This window comes from Hippoglossus stenolepis, chromosome 8 (genome assembly GCF_022539355.2).
Source record: "Hippoglossus stenolepis isolate QCI-W04-F060 chromosome 8, HSTE1.2, whole genome shotgun sequence".
In the NCBI taxonomy this organism is placed as follows: domain Eukaryota; kingdom Metazoa; phylum Chordata; class Actinopteri; order Pleuronectiformes; family Pleuronectidae; genus Hippoglossus; species Hippoglossus stenolepis.
In genome coordinates, this window is record NC_061490.1 from 25318479 (window position 1) to 25339077 (window position 20599).

General features: G+C 42.2%; 2 protein-coding genes across 3 annotated transcripts; both read right to left on the reverse strand.

Moving 5' to 3' along the window:
- Nucleotides 1-1933: 1933 nt before the first annotated feature.
- Nucleotides 1934-9182, reverse strand: ctss2.1 (cathepsin S, ortholog2, tandem duplicate 1). Its single transcript, XM_035164176.2, has 8 exons — nt 8963-9182; nt 8174-8298; nt 7934-8056; nt 7381-7533; nt 6247-6471; nt 4101-4266; nt 3796-3898; nt 1934-2443 (listed from the first exon to the last, which is right to left on the reverse strand). Exons 1-8 carry the CDS (start codon nt 8982-8984, stop codon nt 2344-2346), a joined length of 1017 nt encoding a protein of 338 aa, XP_035020067.1. The 5' UTR covers nt 8985-9182; the 3' UTR covers nt 1934-2343.
- Nucleotides 9183-10056: 874 nt separating this feature from the next.
- On the reverse strand, nt 10057-19879 carry ctsk (cathepsin K). Of its 2 annotated transcripts, none has more exons than XM_035164220.2 (8): nt 19742-19879; nt 18152-18275; nt 15305-15427; nt 13394-13546; nt 11571-11789; nt 11297-11462; nt 10938-11046; nt 10057-10775 (listed from the first exon to the last, which is right to left on the reverse strand). In XM_035164220.2, the coding sequence occupies exons 2-8, from the start codon at nt 18272-18274 to the stop codon at nt 10676-10678; spliced, it is 993 nt and encodes a 330-aa protein (XP_035020111.1). In that variant the 5' UTR covers nt 18275; nt 19742-19879; the 3' UTR covers nt 10057-10675. The 2 variants fall into 2 exon arrangements, with proteins under 2 accessions (XP_035020111.1, XP_035020110.1); XM_035164219.2 differs by lacking the exon at nt 19742-19879 and adding an exon at nt 18992-19261.
- Between the last annotated feature and the right edge of the window lie 720 nt (nt 19880-20599).

Sequence of the window (20599 nt, forward strand, 5' to 3'; positions counted from 1 at the left end):
GTCTCTTCTTCATGCCTTTTACTCCGAAAACCAAACGTGCTGGAATCAATCCGTAACAGGGGCCGAACGTGGCCCCCGTCCAGCCAAAGCTTAAGTCCAGTATGCTAGAGTGTCCCATTGATCCATGCTCTGTATATAAATACAACTCTCAAGACCAAAAAAAAAAAAAAAGGAGGTGACAATCCAAGCAAGGAGGATCTTGCTGTAATCAACGTTGCCTATTCCTTGTTTTCCGAGAATCATGTAACAGAAAAAGCCCAAGAATCAAGCACCCGCCCCAAGATAAAAAAAAAAAAGGTCAGAGGAGACAGAAGCTATTTTTCCACATTTGTAAGCCACCCCTCCCAACCCTGTTTTTTCCGAAATGTTTAGTGTAGTTGAAATACTGTTCGATCCCACTGTTGTAAGTAGGAATTAATGAAATCCATTCAAAAAGCTTTAAACGGGGAAGAGCTGAGGGGAATATTATATTTGAGTCTAAGTTTCCTCAGCTCGGACTCGACCCACCATGCTTTCTCGTGCCATTCTTGTTCATGTGTTAGACTTACTAATGAATGTGGCTAACCAACCAAAGGCTTTAAAAAAAGATACACAACACTTTAAACGTCAATCATGGTGGGACATTTTGTATCAACAACTAAAGAAAATCCCTTTGAATACCTCATGTGAAAATTGTTTGTTGTGATGTTGCACTAAAAAAATAAAAATGACTCATTTGTAACCCAACACCGCGCTCGGCTGACTTTGTTTCAGGGGCCGTCGGAGACACCGATATATCTTTACATAATGAAGTAATACTTTACTTGGCAGTTCTAACTTGTAGTATTTCTTAAATTGGTTATATTCATTATCATATTCATCCTCATTAACCCTGAAGTTGGCCTTCGGTAGCTTTTGGACTCGATTGCATAACAAATTCAATACGTTATGTATTTTTATTGTTTTATAGTATAAATATATTTATTCTTCTCTACAGGACTATGATGATTTATCACCAGGGCCGTTGCGAAAGGATGGGCAAAGCAGGGCTCCCGATCTGTTAGGGGGCCCCCTTAAAGAACCAATGCCCCTCGCTTCCTTCCTTTTACCTGTGGCCCCCAAAATCCCTCGAGACACATTCGAGGTTTTGCGAATCCACTTCAAATCAAAATCAAGTGTTGTGGATTAAAATAACACTTTTCATTAATCAGCCACTACGGACACAGAGAATATATTAATGTTTCATCAGTTTAATTATTGTCAAAGCCCATTTTACTGTCTTTCTTTACAGTAGTTGAACATTAGAGGAAACCTGCTTATTAGTTATTTTTTTGCAGAGAAAGTATATGAAATTAAAGCCAGACGCTGGTTAGCTTAGCATTAAGACTCAGAACAGCTGCAACATTTAAAAGGTTCACTGCAACAAACAAATCATTGTGTTGTCAAACCACAACTTGTCATCACTTTTTGATTGGATTAAACAGAAGATATACGCATCATCATCAGGACTCGAGGATTGTGTTACTGAAAATACAGTTTCCATAAAATTGGAATCTGTCGGGCAGCGCAGTGGTTAATAGTTAATAGTGTCGAGTTTGCATGTTCCCCCCCGAAGCGAGATTTCATCCAACTTCCTCCCACAGTCCAAAGACGCACAACTAAAGTTAACTGGAGACTCTGAGCTGCTCGTAGTGGGAATGTGACAGTGAATGGTTGTTTGTCTCCCGACGTCTTGGTAAAGTTGAATATTTGGGAGTCAGTGGGAAATAAAAAACACCAGAAGGACGTTTGTTCTCTCCCGTGCACGATCACGCGAGTTGCCTATAGGCAGCTTGTACATGCCACATCAACATGTGCACAGATATCTAACAGGAGATGAATGGGCACATCTGACGATCCCTGGTAACATGTAAAAGCTAAATTTACCAACACACCAATTTCCCACGTCACTGGATTCCTTTCAGACGGGGCTTTTGTGGTAGGTTTAACAGCTGCTGGAGCAAAAATCACTTCTTCACCTCGACTGCGTCACAGGCACAGACGTGATGTTTACTGAGACTAAACCTATATATGGATCCAAACCTGTCTGAGCCTCAGCAGCGAGTACCTACCTTTCATCATTACAGATTTAAAAAATCACACAAACACGAGACAGTGAGTTTCAGGGATGACGTGCTTAGAGGAAAACTTTTAAATTTCCACCTGGAGATACGTTTATAAGAATACACCAAAGAGTGCTGGTACTTTTAGTAACACTTAGTGGACCATTAGTGGCTCTTACTGTAAAACATTTTCATTGAAAAATTTGCACAGAACAAAGAATTGAGTTATGATTATTAAAGATTTCTTTGTCTCTCCGTGCTGCTACATGATGGGATAGCAGCCATACTTGGCGATGCCACACTGGTTGTTCTTGTTGCGCGACATCAGGATGTAGCCCTGTTCCCCGAAGGTCGTTCCCCAGCTGGAACGAAGAGAACGGAGGAGAACACCACGAATTAAAAAAACAGGCAGAGGACGAGCTTCCTGGGACATTACGAGTAAATGTCATGTGATGAGCAAATGAACAGATGTGGTGCAGACACATCCTCATTTACATGTTTGGTTTTAACATATCCAAAGAAACATAAATGTAAAATGAATTTCAAGTGATGGAAGCAGCATATTGTTCATATGATAAACTTGACTGCATCAGTTTGTCTTCCTCTAAATGCACATTGCAGATCATCACTTTATCACCATATTACAAATACATGTGTTGAGATCAGACACATGCACAGAAACAGTTCAGAGTTTCTCGCCTGCCTGACGTTCTTTTAAAGGACCTTTTGATTATCTACATTTATAAGTTAAGCTCATTAACTGAAAACATCAAAGTGCTCTTCACATTCTTCAGTAGCTAAAACAACGACAACGACAACGTTTCTTCATCTTCGTCGTGACTCAACCAGCCTGAATTTATAAGGTCGGCCCCGCCCACCTCTTCACAGCTGAGTCGTCAGGTGGAAATAAGATCCAGGTGAGTTAGAGACGACTTCACCACAGGAGATCAGACACTGGGATTTATATTTATATTTATATATATACATATATATATCTATATATACATAGATATATATACATTTAAGGTAAAAAAAATAGTCTATTCTTTAACAAAGTGTTTTGATATCATATCATTATATCAGTGTGTTAAACGGAATCTGAAAATTCACAAGAAATCACCACAAACCACAGCTTTAAATAAACCAAGTGGACTAATGATGATTCTTGATTAATTCAGATTTTTTTTTTAACGTAAAATGAATTTGAAATACTCGAGAACAAGATCTTGAATGATTAAATGCACTGAGTTACTGTTCACAACTATAAACATGCACCGAGGAGGAAGTGATGAAGAAAATCACTGTGGTGAGGAACGTGATAAACCGCTCTGACCAGTTTCACAAGATAAGTTTGACTGAGACCAGACTCGTGGTCGGAGTCAATCTCTGCTTCTTCATCGCTGCTTCTTCATCTCTGCTTCTTCATCGCTGCTTCTTCATCGCTGCTTCTTCATCGCTGCTTCTTCATCGCTGCTTCTTCATCGCTGCTTCTTCATCGCTGCTTCTTCATCTCTGCTTCTTCATCGCTGCTTCTTTTGTGACGTTTGTGACATTTTAAAGAGCTAGAACAGCACATCCTGAATTCCCTGTTTCACTCCCTGTTCATCCTCTGATGCACGGACGCGACCAAAAGGAGGAACATACATTACAAATGTCCCTATGTTCATATATGTAAGTACGTGTTACGTGGACCAGATGTGTAAAGGTCTCTCACCTGTTCTTCACCAGCCAGAAGTCCTGCCCGCCCTGAGTACCGTAGCCCACAGCCAACACCCCGTGGTTCACCTTCTGGGTGCAGGTCGGGTCGTTGTACACTCCTGAAACGAGCGCAGTAAAACTCACTAATAACAAATACACCTCAATATATCTAATTTCATACATAATATAACTTTTAGACACATTTAAACCGATTTCTTTCGAGCATATTTTATACAAAACAAATGTCGGGACATATGAAGTCAGCAAACCGATCCAGTTGGGACATTCAGCCCCTGAGAGTCTTAACGATGTGCGACCTACCGCTCTTGAAGAAAGCAAACGTGGGCCTCGTGGCGTCGATGGCCACTGAGATGGGCCCGACGGTGGCGAGCGCCTGCTTCAGAGCCCCCTCGTCGTCTTCAGGCACGAAGCTGTAGCTGGAGCAGTTGGCGGCGCGGTAGGCGGGGTTGTAGCGGCACGGCCCAGCCTGAGGTGAGGAGATCAAACTGATTCACACAGCGTCCACGTCATGGATTTTGGCCTGAGGCGTAAATGAACCCTCTAATTGGAGCACCACAGCCACCAGGGGGCCCCATTCAAACAAAACATCAACTTACTTTACCTTCCACTGTTTGCGTTGTGGCTGATTTAACTAATTTTGTGGAATCCAGAAATGAAGCCAAAATATCCTGGATACGAACGCTGCCATCTTGTGGTGATGATATCATTTGGAGCCAGACTTTAGACCTTCGATACGCACACTCAGCCAATCGTGAGTCAGTCTCAGCTGTCAATCATGACGCCTGTTTTTATAGCATAAGTAATTAAATCCAAACCTGGCACATAAAGGTCCGGCCACCAGGGGGCGATCGAGACACTTTGGCGTTACTAAGGAGTTGCCATCTCGATCTGGCTGTAGTAGAGGACATAAACCCCACCTCCTCCATGTTAGCAATTGGGACATGGACACGTGTTCCATGTTTCTGATAAGTTTCCCTTTAATAAGTTATGTGATGATGTCATAAAAACAGGCTGAGATGTCATGATTGACAGCTGAGACTGACTTGTGATTGGTCGAGCTACAAATGACGTCACTACCGCGAGACGTTTTTTTTTGCGGTGGGAGGAAGTGGAGACGTGTCGTCCATCTTCATTTACAAACGCAGCCGCGTCCTGAGATTGAGTTTCTTGAAGTGGTTCAAATGAAAGAGGGAATACATTTTAAATCTAAAATGCCGGTTGACATCTACGTGTTCATTAAGAAGCTGTTTCACTTCCACGAGTGTTTTTATACTTTTGGGCTGAACTAGATCGACGACACGTCCACGAGGCTGCAGCAGCAGATCTGTCCTCCTCCTCCTCCTCCTCCTCCTCCTCCTCCTCCTTCCTCCTCCTCCTCCTCTTCCTCCTCCTCCTCCTCCACTCAGCAGCGAACCAGATGGAGCCTGGAGGACAAACATGTTGTCCGCTCCGATTAATTTATTGTTGCTCCAAAGAGACATTAACAGCCGACCACAGACAAGTGAGGAGAGTGTTGCTGTCTGCAGCCTGGAGGGTTGTGCTTAACTTATTGTTGCTGTTCGTACACCCACACACTTTGTCTCACACAGGAATCCTCTCACCGTAAACCTGAGCTTGCACCGGTTCCCTACATGTTTACACTTTAAAAGAACATTAGGTTTTTATTTCTCCTGAACTGAGAAAACAGCACAAAGTCTAACAGAAATCAGATCTCAGTCCTGGATTAACCCCGCGTTTTTTGGGATTATAATCCCTGTTGGCTGGTGTGTAAACTGAGAGTGAAACTAATGATTCCGGCCACGTCTGTGAGTTTAAATACAGACGATATAGTTATTAAATAAATACATCAATGACAGAGTTCATACTTCTGCCAAGGTCGAATAATCGGACACGTGATTGTCTGGTTCTCATCGTAGAAATAGAAAAGAAAAAAGGAAGCGTTTTTTAAGATCTATCTTTAAATTATTCCCTGAAGAATTAATGATAATGTTGACAGATGCTTTATGAAGCAAACTTAATGGGTTCTTGCTCCGTTCCTCCACCAAGCTCGGTTGAAGTTCGGTTTAGTAGTTTTTGCATGAGACGTTTTTCTTGACCCAAGAAAAAAGCAGCTGAGGGAACGGTCGCACCACAAAGTTCATTTAGATGCTAAATGTTTTAAAACAAACTCCATCTGCTCATGAAGATCATTAGAAATCATCAGAAAGCTCCAGAACGACTTCATTCTACTTGAATAAAAAGCTTGTGCGTCTCTGGTCTCCTGTGATCACCTGCAGCTCCCGGTGGATCGGCACCTTCTCTCCTCACCTGAGGATCCTTATCAGAGAGGAGACTTTTCTCTCTGCTCTGATCACAGATTGTTCCCCTGACCCAGGACAGTGAGATACCTCAGAGACAGAACATCTCCAATTCACTTCCCAGTGTCTTCACAGCAGTGCACACTCACCTTTCCTCTGTACGGGTACGAGGCCTCTGAGTCGATGCCCTGGTTGTCGATGACGTACTGGAAGGCCCGGTCCATGAAGCCCCCGTTGCAGCCTTTGTTGCCGTATTTCCCAGAACAGTCCACCAGGTTTTGGGGGCTGAGCTCCACCAGCTTCCCTGTGGTCTTGGCCAACTGGCCCTCGAGGGCCCCGGCGGCACTGAAGGCCCAGCAGGAGCCACATGAACCCTGGATTATAACAAGATGTGTTACTGTGACGTCAAATACACTCACACCTACTCCCAGGTTCAAACTTGTTCCTAAAGCATACTCCATATTATAAAACTTGATAATAATATAATATTCTGCATCCGAATATACACAAAGACAAGTCTGAGCAGATGAATCCACTGGAGGTTGGAAAAGAGATTAAGAGGTTAAAGAACTTTTGTCAATTATATTTATATTTAACTTGTTGTGAAATCAATACTCTGGTTGAATGATCAGCTGTGATGTGTCAGTTCTGAACATCATTTCTTGTTTGAATATTTCAGACACAAGAAATACATTTAAATTTTCCACTTTTGTTATTGACTTTTCACAAACTCTCACAGTGACTTCAGTGACTAACTAAAGAAAAAGGTCACCGATTTATTTTATTTTGTTTCTATGCCCATTAACCAACATCCTCTTACTCCAGAAAAGAGTTTGTTCAAATGTAAAACAGTTTAAATCTATGACTAATAATAAGAGAGTTCAAATTAAATATCATCTCTTCGGTGAAAACTGACAAAAAGGTCACAGAAAAAAAACAAGGTTATTGAAACATAAAAGAATTAAAGATCTGAAAGTGTCTGGATGCATCAGAACCAAACTTCAACACTAAAGCTAATACAATAGAGTCATAATAAATATTCATGAGGTACATTAAACTGACATAAAACATGTGCTAATGATATATATGTGTGTGTGTTGGGTTTCAGTCATGGTTTCACGCCTCCTCTGCAAGTGGACGAGGTGAAACATTTGAGAAACATGTGGTTGTGGTGACGTCTTCCTGTTTTAACAAGAAGCGATTTACAGAAACAAGGAACAGGAGGAACGTGCGAGTTGCTGAATCTCTGTGGCTCCTCACCGAAGGAAACTCTGACTCATTACCTGCATTTTGACGCTGGTGACCCAACCTCGGAGTCTCCAGTCCACCGAGTCTGGAACATCAGCGCCTGACGCCCCCTCGAAAGGAGATGGCGCCCTCTGGATGTGGGCAGGCGGAGTGAGCGTGGCGAACGACTGCATGATCTCCTCTGTTGTCTGTCAGGAAGTAGAAAACACACCAGGAAACAGGAAGCGCTGAGGTCAAACCATCCAGATTCATTCAGCAGCGTTTTAAATAAAGTTTTAAGTTAGGTTTCACTTTATTTCTTTGTGGATGGATGTTTTGTTAAGGTGGAATCACTGAAATCATCAATATCGTGGATGTGTGAAGCCACAATAAACATCTGTTACATGTTAAACTGCTTTACTTCTTCTTCAGAAGTATATTACAGATGTGAATCGTCTGGTCGGAGATTATAGAAAACATATTAGTCCCTTTGGGGCCCTCGGGGGTCCCTAGTATGAGTCATTGATAAATAGACGTGATGACGGCGAATCAATAACGATCGATGATCAGTTGTTCCTGGTGTGAACGGCCTCGGAGCGAGCGTCTCACCAGGTCTCCCATGTGGTTCATACTCAGGTCGTAGGTGTGAAGCCCCATCGAGGCCTCCAGGTTGTGCTTGGTAATGAGCATCAGGTTCTCCTCCCACAATTCCCGGCGGCGCACATCCTCCACCTCAACACGAGCACAAACACAACATAAATATGGATTTTACAAATCCGCAAACACAGATTTTATTTCCAGTCACGAGTAAAATCTGTGACCGAGCGTTTTTTAACAAAGAGGAACCACCTCATCTGGATACGTCTTCCCCTGAGTCTTCTTCCACAGCTCCCAGTGGACGTCCAGTCTGCCGTCCAACATGGCGGCGGCCTGGACACACAGGGAGACGAGCAGCAGGCTCGCCAGCATCAGCTCTGTGGTCACACACACACATTTAATTATAGATATGAAAACAATTAATATCCTATTTATTTACATGTTTACATACTTTTCAAATATATTTCGTATCTTGATTTTATTTTTTCCAAAGATATTCATTTAGATTCTATGTATTTATTGCTGTTATATTGTTTTTAACCAGAACTTGAGACAAACAACTTCTCAGTTACGCAACTTTCCCAAATGAGGAAATACAAAAATAAAATACATATGATAGAATAACTTAATCTTCTTACAGTTATTATTATTAATCGTAGTGTTATAACTATTATTACTATTATTTTGATTATGATTATTATTATTATAAGAAGTAGTAATAGTAGTAGTACTAGTAGAAGTATTATTATTATTATAAGAAGTAGTAGTATCATTATAAGAAGTAGTAGTATCATTATAAGAAGTAGTAGTAGTAGTAGTAGTCTTCACCTCCACAGTCGCAGTGTCTCAGTGTTATATTATTATTACAGTTTTATTCTTCAGTAACTTTAACTTCACCTGTTGTCTCGACACTAAAACGTGAAAACGAAAGTAAAACTTTCATTTCACACTTGATTCGTTTTTAAAACCGACAGTTAAAGTTTCCGCGTTGATTCCGAAGAGAGAGAGTCAAGCGTTTGAAAGTTGAAAACTTTCTCTCACCTTGTTTAATCTGAGTCTTCATCGTCACGACTGAGCTGAAAGATTGTCCTGCTCTATCATAAAGAAGAACAACGGGTCACATGGTCTGAATTCCTTCTTCCTCCTCTTCCTCTTTTCAAACACAACCCTGCTTCTCGCGTCCGTCGCGGATTCACCTGAAGCTGAACTGAGAGAAATAAACACAGTCGTCTCTTCACCTGTTTCCCGGAAGACTCAGAAATAAAACGTGGAAAAACCTGGAGAATGAGGATTTTAATTTATATTCACAGAACTAACTCAGTGGTGACCTCTAGAGGCTGCAGCATGAACTGCATCTTACAAAACTAAACCAAACATTTAATCCTTTAACAGAAAATACACAGAATTATTAAAAATATATTAATTTAAAACTGTTATTATGATAAAACTACTACTATAAAAATAACATTTGTTTTGTTTGTTTGTTTGTTTGTCAGCTGTTATCTTCTGTTCCACTAAATGTTTGAAATGTTTATTCTCAAATTATTCTGATAAATTAGATGTTTTTTTATCAGCGTCATTAAAATAAAACCATAACCGTCATGTTTCCATGAAGCTGATTGTTGATGTGAAGCAGTTTCCTGTTCGTCATTCGGACAGAATCAACCTTCATGACTCTGTTGATCTTTACATTTTATAAATCTGTTATTAAATAATATCAATAAATATTAGAATAAATAAATCTAGACTTAATCCCAGTGTCTTTGTGTGGAGCCAGTTTCAGATCTGGTCTTTTATTGGCTCTTACATGAACATTATATTAATGTAATGAATCTATAGTAGTTTTGTGCATAAAAAAGAAATAAACAATTTAATGTAAATGCAACTAAAGTAGATTATATATGTTTAATATTGTAAAAGCTGTGTTTGTTGTTATATTCACATATTTACGTGATATGTCACTTTAACATTTTGCTGTTTATTGGCTTCATGTAGGTTTTTTTATCGTGTTTATCTAATGATTCAGGTTTAATTCATCAGTTTACTTCTGCTTATGTCCTGAAGATCCAGTTATTTCCGCTTCTGGCTACTTGCTGACATCTTAGCTGTAATAAATACTTCATGACACAATCCAATTCAAAATGAAACCTTTATTCAAGTTCATAGAAAACATCAGTTTCCAGTTGAATCATCGGAAAAAAAGTGCTGAACAGAACAACAACAACAAAGAAAGTGATCAGGTGACAAACTTGGATTTGAAAGGTGAGAAGAGGAGGAGCCTCCATCGCCCAGCAATGTCTCCTCCTCACAAACTGATGACACTGAAAGAATCTGAACATTCACAGACAAAACACTGAGGAACTCGGTTTGTTCCCCGCGGGTCTGCGGATCGAACGAGGGACCGAGGGGACGAGTTTCTAACGTCGCGTCCCCGGAGGTTTGTGTCGTGGTTCTTTCTGACGTCTGCTGCTCTGGAGATAAAACCTGAAAAGACTTCAGGGCTTTAAAGTGCCTCAAATAACTCAAGATTAACAAACGTCCTCCTTTCTACGGACGCCTGAATTTCAAGAGTCCAAAAACATTTAACTCCTGTTTGATTCCGGAGGAGATTCACTCGGGAAAAGTTCAATTTGAATTTAGAAAAACACGTTTGTTGACAGAACTTAATTTTGTTAGTAACTAAGATTTGGGGAGGAGCTCTCTTCATGTGGTCCGATCGAAGTCCTCCTCCGTCCTCCTCTGAGCTCCGCCCCCTCACATGATGGGGAAGCTGGCGAGGTTGGCGATGCCGCAGAGGTTGTCACGGTTACGCGCCATCAGGATGTAGCCCTTGTTGCCCCAGGTGTCGCTCCAGCTGTGACGGAGAAGGAAGGAGAGAGAGGTGAGAGGGTGTCGAGCATCGCCGGGGGTGAAACAGCGTTATCACATCGTCGGTTTGTCATGGACGTGGCATCGACAGACGCATCACGTCACACGACGAGCCACCTGCTGCCGACAGACAGGCGACGCGTCCCACCTGTTCTTGACGATCCAGTACTTCTTCCCCTTGGAGCTGATGCCGTAGCCGACCGCCAGCACGGCGTGATTGATGTCGTCTTTGTTGCAGTTGCGGTCGTAGTAAACACCTGAGAACACGACACAGAGGAGGAGGAGGAGAGACCCTGAGCTCAGACTGTTTTCTTTAAGGTCAACTTTTTAAATAAATCTATCTGCTAAGACCCCAAACATGTTGTTAAAGGTTCATAGTATAGTATAGTGACATCTAGTGGTGAAGTGTCACGTTGCAGCTGAACGCCCCTTATAAACAAAAGGCCCATTTTAATTGAAATAATATGATAATGGTCGTGTCAGCAGACGTGTGATTGGTTCTCTGACCTCTCTGGTAGAACTGGAAGCTGCTCTGCGTGGCGTCGATGCCGACAGACACTGGACCCACTTTAAACAGAGCCACAGCCAGAGCGTGCTCGTCGCCCACGGGCACCTCCTTAAAGCCTTTGCACTGGGCCGCCATTCCGGAGGAGTTGTAGCTGCACGACTGGTCCTGCGGACGAGAGGAGAGAGAATATCAGTTTCTCGTTTCTCTGTTTTCACAGGAAAAGGAAATGGACGAGGATCAAACCAGTCCGGTGTGTCAGTGCGACCCGCTCACCTCTCCGACGTACGGGTACGCTTCCTCCGAGTCGATGCCTCCGTTCTCCTGGACGTACTTGAAGGCGTTGGTCATGTATCCTCCTCCGCAGCCGTTGTTCTCTGTGACGCAGTCCACCAGGTTCTGAGGACTGAGGTCCTGCAGCTGACCCGTCTGCTTGGCCAACTGGCCCTCCAGGGCCCCGGCGGAGCTGAAGGCCCAGCAGGAGCCACAGGAGCCCTGTCAGGAGGGCGGGGGGGCGGGGTGAATAGAGAATATACATGTGAGCACTGTGTCTGTAGAATCCAGCTTTGTTTCTATATCACTGAACAATAGAATCCAAGAGGAAACTGCAGGAAAACAACTGAACAACTAAGAATGAGGATGGAAAGATGCAGCATGTCTGTTGTCCACTAGAGGGCAGACTGTGACCACAGAGGTGTGAGCGTTTACTCCAGAGACACAACTCAACACAGTGATGATACCTGCAGGTCAGTGTGTCGAACACCAGGGGGAGACAGCGTCCACATGAACTTCACACTCCTTCTTTCATCTCAGTCTGTTTTCATTTGATAGTTGTACTAGTTACTTTATTTAAATTTTAATTAAACCACTTATACAAAAATAAAAAATAAAATACACATAATTGTGTCGAGTTTTTTCCCCACAAGGTTTGAGTTTTCAAACAAAAAGGAAAGAGCAATTATAAATGTTCTGCTGATAATTAAGAAAAAGTACAAATTAAAAAACATCAACACTCGAGCTTAGACTCTGATAATAACACAACGTGCCCGTGAGCACAAAGCACAGATGTACAACACAACACAACACAACACTGTCCGATCTGCTCCCGACGACTAATTACATCAAACCATCAGACCTTTGTTTCCAAAGTGAGAGCAGACTGTTTCCTTCTGCAGGTTCCAGCATCGCACTGGGAACGCAGAAACACTGGAGGAGGTTTTCAGGTGTTTCTCCAAAAGCTTTTATCCCTTTTTTTTGCTTTTTCTCTCCTCCGAGGCCACAACACAAAACATTCAGCACTTTCTCTAAACCTCACCCGGGTCACATGATGCAGCTGGAAAACAACGTGTCGGAGGATTGTTTAAGAAGGAATGAATGAAAAGGGTTTTTACTGCCGACTCACTCACTTAACGACGAGGATTTCATGAGAGCAACAGCATCAAAAGGTGGAGAAATGATAAGTTATATGATTTCTATGTGTAAATATCTCACATTCCCACATATTTCCTATTCCCTGTTGATATTATCTTTTATATCCACGTGTCTCCTCTGAAATCCACGAGGTTTTTATGTTTCCTTCTTGGGAACTTTTTTCCCAGTTTTCCTCAAAATCCCCTAAAAAACATCATCACATGCTCAAACTCAACAGGAAATTCAATCTGTAACTAACTTCAGTTACAGGAACGGAAAACTTCCTCTGTTGAGCAGCGGCGGTTTCACTTTAAATTCCTCAGATGACTCAGTGATTTGACTCGTTCGGTGACGAGGGTCGAAAACGCCTTCGTCACATGATCTGGTTTCTTTAAAGCTTACTTAGTTTTTTTTGTCATATTTCTTAGACCTGCAGCTTTCACTTCCCTGTTCGTTAAATAAACTGTGTTTCAACATACATTTCTGGTTAATGTTCTGTTAATTGTATTTCTTGGTATTTTCATTGTGTAAACTCATTTCACATTCTCATTTTTTTCACATTTTCAGTTTATACGATGTTATTTTGGCCTTTTAACATCAAATCAAAGGGTTTTTTCTCTGGAAAAACAACCAAATCCAACAGTTTACAGACACTGGATGCTCGATAAGATCGTGTTTGTCCGTCTCACCTGGTTCTTCACCGCGGTCACCATGCCCTTCTTGCGGTAGTCGACAAATTTGGGGAGTTTGGACACCTTCTCGTCCAGAGCCATGGTGAAGCTGCGCTCGTGCTCCATTGGGACCACCAGGCCGGTCATCTTCTCGGCCACTTCCTCGGACGTCTGCGTGAACACAGATCACGTTTTCATCAGACTCAGATATTGTGCAACAGCAGGTTTGAATCTCTGGGTTTAAAACCACCAGGAGCCACCAGAGGTCGAAGGTTACACGTTGTATCACGCTGACAATAGATGGTTTGAAACTTTGCTCGGCTCCTGGAATAATCGTGTGAGAGAAAAATGTTTTTTGGGGAAAGAACGAGAAAGGATTTATTTTTAGACTTAAGAACAATTCAGAGACGATATGCAGGACGGAGGATTTGATTCTGACGGAGGATGAAATGTATTTTATGAAGAAATGGGTTTTAACTCAGTTTAGTGAAATGTCATGATTCCTCCTGCACGGTGCATCAACAGTAGAAAAGCTACAACAAGTTTTAGTTTCATTAAAGTTCTCCGGTGCTTTGATTACACGTCGCTCTGAAAACCAAAAGGCCACTAATGGAGGAAACTCCCACCATCTGTTCGTTTCTCTCATTTCACTTCAACACATCCTTGATTCCCGAGCCACCTGTTCTCAAACAGACATGAAATCCTCCATTTACACAGAACTCAGACGTGTGTTCGTGTTGCTGACGCCTGACGAATGAGCCCAAACAACGTGAGCTTGTTTTACAGCGTCCTCGTGAAAAGGATCATTAACGACGGATCATATTTGGGTTTTTTTTCCCATCGAGCTGCAACACGAGCGAGGAGAAGAAAGAGAAACCGAGTCGACAGCAGCCGAGGAGGAGAAAAGGTGAATATCTGAGATTAGGATCAGACTTTAACTGAACACGTCCCTGGAGATGAGACACGTTCAGTGCGATGTGTTGAACGTGAGACGCTGGTGTGAAGACGACGTGAAGCTACTGGAGGCTGTTTGCAGACGGACCAGTTATCACTTGTTAGAGCTGCTAACGATCTTTAGGTCTCAGCTCCGACAGCGAGACGTTGCTCAGACTGAAGCTGAATCTACAGGAGACAGTTTAGGGATCAGTCGGTCGACAGGAAATCAATCTGCAACAATCTTTTTAGTAATTGATAGTTTGATCAGTTCTTTAAAATCAATACCAAAGAGTTTTATTAAATCAAATAATTACACATTTATCTTTGATTCTCTATGAAACTTTTTTTTTTTTTGTCTTATGTCGCTTTTACAAGTTGTCCTGACGCCTGTAATGTTTTATGTTAAACATCAATATCATCAATAATCAATGAATCTGTGCAGTTTCAACATCTGTCCGTGTGCAAATATGTTACATGCAGCTTGTTGACATAGTATATTTTATTGCTGCCGTTATATTTCTCTGTTTATTTAGCTCAGATTATCTTATCTTATTTTAACTCATCTTATGTCATAAAGTGAAACTCTGGAGGGAAGAGGGGGTTTCCTCACAGAGAACACAGACAATATAAATCAGTAATAAAACTAATGATTTGTTAGTAGTTATATGTTAATGGCTCACACAGGCTTTATTATTATACTTCCTGTTTGTTCTGTCTTACTTGATTAACCTGAGACAGATGTGGAGGCTCCACAGCAGCTGCACTGAGCCACTGATATCATGGATAACAACCCAGACCAGTGGAGACTGGTTTTTATTCTTGCATGCAAACTGGTAATATGCATGATTTCTGTCTATGGGACATGTTTGTTTTTAAAGTCAGATGGATGTGGGATGAGGTTTCTCAAAGGGGACGGATGAGGCCAGACACAGACGTCCTGAGGAGTCGTCACAACTTCCACCTTTTCTCCAGGTGGATCAGCCTCGTACTCACCATGTCTCCCAGGTGGTTCATCCCCAGCTCGTACGAGTGGATTCCCAGCGCTGCCTCCTCGTTGTGGGCCGCGATCATTCGCATGTTCTTCTCCCAGACGGCCCTGCGGATCCCCTCCTCGCCCTGACACAGACACAGGAGCAGAGTAAATGGATGTGTTCTTCACACCTCGAGAGATGAAGGATATCTGTTTGAGAAGCTTTAGATTTTAATCCTTCTGATGCAGCGAAATACGAAACAAGATCTGGAATAAAAATGAAGTGATCTCAGAGTAATTCCCAATTTACAAGTTGACAGATTCACCTGAAGGCATCGTTAAACCCCAGAGGATTATGGGATCATGAGGACGTATTGAAGTCTGCATTTCTTTAGGATATAACACATCTAACAGATATTCAGTGTGGAGGATCTTCACTGGGTCACATCACCTGAGCTCTGGCTTCATAACGAGGCCGTGAAATATCAACGAATATTCTCCTACAGTCAAACTGAAGTTTTATTTAACTCGTGCACCAGCACCTGACAGCTGAGAGAAATCAATCTGGACAAATAGGGCAAATTTACATTTTAATTAGCGAAAAGAAAAAAAAAACGAGGAAGCTGTGTTAGTGCCCCACTTCATTAATTGGGACAGTTAAACTGGTGCAGGTTAGCAGGTTTCCCTCGAGCTGCTTGTATAGTTACTGCAACACAACCGTCCTAAGCAATCATTGTCTATTACAGAATTTTTACATCCAATCAGAGACTGAGCTGCAGTTAAACACGTTCACATGATGTCAGTGCTGCTTAAAGTCTCAGTACAGGATTTAATTGAGTCAATTGCTTGGTTGGTTGGTTCCCTGAAAAAACGCCCGAGCTTCACATCCATGGTCTTAAAACCCACTGGAGAGACAAGGATCATTGTCTCTGTCTTATTTCCCTCCCGCTAATGGAAAATGCAAATTGTGCACGAAGACAGATTCTATTACCGCGAGGAACCGATGGAGGGAGAGTGATTAGAATCACCCCGACAGAGAAAGAGAGCTAAAGAAGAGTCTGTTCTGCTGACTGGCAACAACACATCGTGAGCATGTGAACGCACACACGTTCAAACGAGTGAGTGCACGTCCACACAAACTGCGCTGTGGATAAAGTGCACACACACACACACACAGACACACACAGACACACACATCACACACTGCAGCTGTGGAGCGCTGACCTCTGGCTGGAGGCGAAGAAAGCAGATGTTTAACACCAGCTAAACTGTGTTTGTTTCCTTTTTCACAGACAGGAAGGAAAACACATGAAGAGGAAGAGGAAGAGGAAGAGGAAGAGGAAGAGGAAGAGGAAGAGGAAAGAGTAATTTCCTCCGTTCCACTGAAATGTGGGACATCTGGTGACGGCTGCACTGACTGAACGTCTATCAGGTCCAGAATATATCTGGAGAACCGCTCCACAGTTTGAGATTCACCTGATGTTTTATTGGATTTATACGAGACAGGAAGCATCTCTCTGATGGAACTGGAATCAGAGCTGCTGCTGCTGCATCGTCACTACGAGTAGACGTTGTGTATAAGAGTGATTCTTCGTGTTCTCTTCAGCCCGTGTGCCGTCGCGTGTGAGGGAGGAGCACCGCTCGCTCTACTTCTGTGTTTGGGCTCAAAGTGGAAGCGAGACAGATGGAGTCAGCACAGAAGTAAAAGTAAAGCAGGACGAGCACAATGAGAATGGACAGCTCGACGTCCTCCGCGTCCTCAGCCAGTAACTCAGGCAGGTTCATTTCCAAAAGGCCGCAAACTGAAGTTCCTGTTTATTTGTTTAATTTGCTCGAGGGAGGTTTCGTTATTAGAGACAAACTAACCTGAAGTCACCAGGACGGAGACGTTTCCTATTCAAGCTTCAGTGCAGGTCACAGCTTCAGAGAGAGAACATGTGACCAGCATCACCACAGCTTGAGATCAGAGAGTTAAAATACAGCACTGGTCATTGAACTGGAAATATCCCTCATTATTATATTCCATGATTATTCATTTAATTTCTCCGTTCAACTGGTCGAGGCAGATTTCTGGTCCCAGAGGTTTCTTCCAGTTAATGAGGAGGTTTTTCTCTCCACAGTCGTCAGTGCTGCTCTTTGTAGAAACTGTTCTTCAAAACTTTTTAAAGCCTTGAGATAATGAAGATCATAATTTGAAAAAGCAACCAGAGATTTGATGCTGGTGTCAATTTCCAAGAGGAAGATGTGCTGAGTTTTCAGCAGAGTAAATATCCAGCGGACACAGAGCGGCTGAGACACGGAGCGGACTCACTCTGAAGTGAGCGGCTGCTAAAGTGAGTCAGACGCAGGCAGACAGTGAGTCAAACACAGAGACGTCCTCGCTGAGAGACTCGCTGGAGAACAGAGAGACAAGAGGGAACAAACAAAGCTCGACTGAAGACAGGAGACCAGAGCAGAAGAGAAGCTGGGTAAATGCTCCCTGAACATGTTGAATGAACTGTAAAGAACTTTTTATATCTTTAGGAATTTGCATCAGAAGTTGGAACAGCAGACGTTTTTTGTCAAAAAGAATCATTTATTCTGTACATGTGTTTCATGTTCACCACAGATGCAGTTTATGATTCACCACATGCTGCTTCGTCTCTGATCTTTGCTTTCCGCTGTCACTCATGCAGCCGTACGTTCACATTCATATCACAGAGGAACAGAAGTTTAAGTTTGGAGAAGAAGAAGAGAGGAAGAAGCTCTGCGGTTTTCAGATATTAAAATTTCCCAGAACATGTTGACGTGAAATGTTTTAGAATTTAAATTGAAGGTTAACCCATGTTGTCATGAGGCATTTCACAAACAGGAGGAAAGAATCCACTGACCAGGCCGTTGTATTCTCTCAGGTGTGTGATCTTCCACTCGTCCCACTGGGAGTCCAGGAAGGCTTCGTCCATGTGGCTCAGAGCCGAGGCCGCAAGCAGCAGCACGCACACGCACGACAACATCCTGCAGGAGCAGCAACGCACAAGATCTCATGTTACAAACACAACACCGACACCCAGTACACCTAGTACACACTACCTGCAGCCACACTACACTAACAGACGGGTGTTGGCTCAGATTCAAACTGACAAATGAACCCTGAGCTTTGTTTTGACTCCGGCTATAAAAGCTTCTGATGTTTGCTTCATTGCATTTTAAAAGTATAAACCATTTATTGAATGTTCACATTAACGTTACTGTGCGTGTGTTTCCGTCGAGTGGTTTATTGTCAGTGTCGCTCGTCTCTCATCTGGAGGATGAAGGAGCAGGAGGAAGGAACTAGTTTTTATTTCTATCGAAAACTTCACACAGCTGATTCTGGAGAAAACAACTTTCATAGTGACTCAGCACAAACATCTGCAGCTGCTGTGAGAACAGTTTCCACACAAACAAAAGTCTGGAGGAATTACTGAAGTCGCCTTTTCTGGATTTTCTGCACAGACACGATCACATTTGGAGAAAATGAACATTTTCTCTCCGAAGCCCGAACACGAAGAATTCATCTAAAAAAAGCTTTTTAATTGTTTTGTGAAGTTTCAACTTGTATTGTCGTGTGTAAGTTAACACAAGACAAGTGTTGGGGTCAACTCAGCAGGATTTAAAATTTTAATTAAATCAATTTAAATTAAAATGTAATTAAATTGGAAACAAGTGTTTCCTATTTATAAACTTATACTTACATATGTATAAGTTTTTGCAGTTTTTCAGAGTTCCTCTCATCTGTGTCTCATTCTCTCGACTACAAAAACAAAGTTTTGCTGCAGTCTGAACTTTTTCTTTCCTTCCCTCAGTTTCCTGCCATCTGTTATTCATCAACTCTCCCTCTCACTGTGTTTCCAGTTCACCGCTCTGCTGAGTTTAGCTGAACTGAACTAAAAGCAGTAAACGTCTTGTTTGTCTAGTAACTTGTACAATGAGCTGCTTCACGTTTCACTTTCAGATGATTTGAACTGAATCTCTCGATTTAAATGTCACAGTCTGATGATCTGTGTGAAAATAGTTTACAGGAAGTGGCTTGTGCCTGGTGCTGCACGGGTCGTGACGTTTCTCCTGGTGATGACTTCAGTCTGTTCATTTGTGTCTCGTGACATTAACATTAACTGAGCAGAGTTACAGCTGCAGCCCCGACTCCCACAAATCCTTCTATTGAGATGCAACTGGGTCAAAGATCTTTCTCTCATCCTCGTCTGCTCAAAACTGATTTCTTTCATAGCTGGAAAAGGGAATTGAGAATTTATCAGAGGCTGAATTTAAAGGGAATGAATGTTAAGAGTCAAACCCGAGGTTTTTACTGGGAAGTTACTGGTTCCTAGTTCTGTATTGTTGCAGTTCAGCTCATGCACACGTTGGTTTAAAGTTGGTACATTCGTTGTTCCCTCAAATTCACAAAACAGAGTAAATCAGGATCAGTAATAAACAATAAACTTTACCTTAAGTTCAAAGTCTGAGAGTTTGGTGAAGTCCTGAGTCTGGCGTCCTGGTCCTCTGCTGCACAGTGGGTCAGTGTGTGAGGTTATATGAGCTGGATTTTGAGGAAGTTGGAGGGGAGCTCCAGGTCTGAGGAGGAGGGTCTAGTCTCCATGTAGGGGAATCACATCTGGTTTCACTCAGAGGATGAAGGTCTCTGAACCAGATGATGTCAGGTGTCACGTTACATCGTCTGAGGAGAAGAGCTGCAGGCTCAGTCACTGCTGCAGAGCTGAAGAAGACGTTTAAAAAAAAACCTGGGACTTCATTCTCACCTCAAACATCAAGTGTAATATTTATTATACTATTAAAAACACAAACATGAGCTTTGTTCTTCGTTATTTTCACATCTGTGGTCGGAGGCTTCAGGTTTTATGGTTTTCCATCATTGTTGTTGTTGTGAACACGACATCTCAACAACGCCTCGAGAGAATCTTTTCAAATTTGGCTCAGTTGCTCACTTGGACTCAAGGATGAGCTGTTTGGATTTTGGAGGTTAAAGGTCAAGGATACGATGACCTAATGTCTATCCCACACTTGTGAAGGCAACATATCAGAATTCAAGGATGAACTGATTTATTGGTGCAAAGCATAACTCAACATTTCATGTATGTTCATGACAAAATGTAATAGTTGAAGTGAATCCCCTTAAGTCTTTAAAGTCATTAAAGTAAATGCAACTTGAATGTTTGGCGGAGACGTACAAATACACGTTAAAGGCCCCGACTCTGATTGATTTACATCATACATGAAACACAGATCACTTCTTCTTTCGTACAGGGAACATCACTAAGTTTATATTGTGATTGTCCACCAGGACT

What these genes read in the sequence shown, in the direction of transcription:
- ctsk (XM_035164219.2), bottom strand. An exon ending in TGAACCACCTGGGAGACATG is followed by an intron (nt 13,547 to 15,304) that starts GTGAGTACGAGG and finishes GTGTTCACGCAG; the next exon opens with ACGTCCGAGGAAGTGGCCGA. An exon ending in CTTCCAGTTCTACCAGAGAG is followed by an intron (nt 11,047 to 11,296) that starts GTCAGAGAACCA and finishes TCGTGTTCTCAG; the next exon opens with GTGTTTACTACGACCGCAAC.
- ctss2.1 (XM_035164176.2), bottom strand. Translation starts at nt 8,984, where the DNA reads ATGAAGACTCAGATTAAACAAG. An exon ending in TGAACCACATGGGAGACCTG is followed by an intron (nt 7,534 to 7,933) that starts GTGAGACGCTCG and finishes ACTTCCTGACAG; the next exon opens with ACAACAGAGGAGATCATGCA. An exon ending in TTCTGGCTGGTGAAGAACAG is followed by an intron (nt 2,444 to 3,795) that starts GTGAGAGACCTT and finishes TCTTCGTTCCAG; the next exon opens with CTGGGGAACGACCTTCGGGG.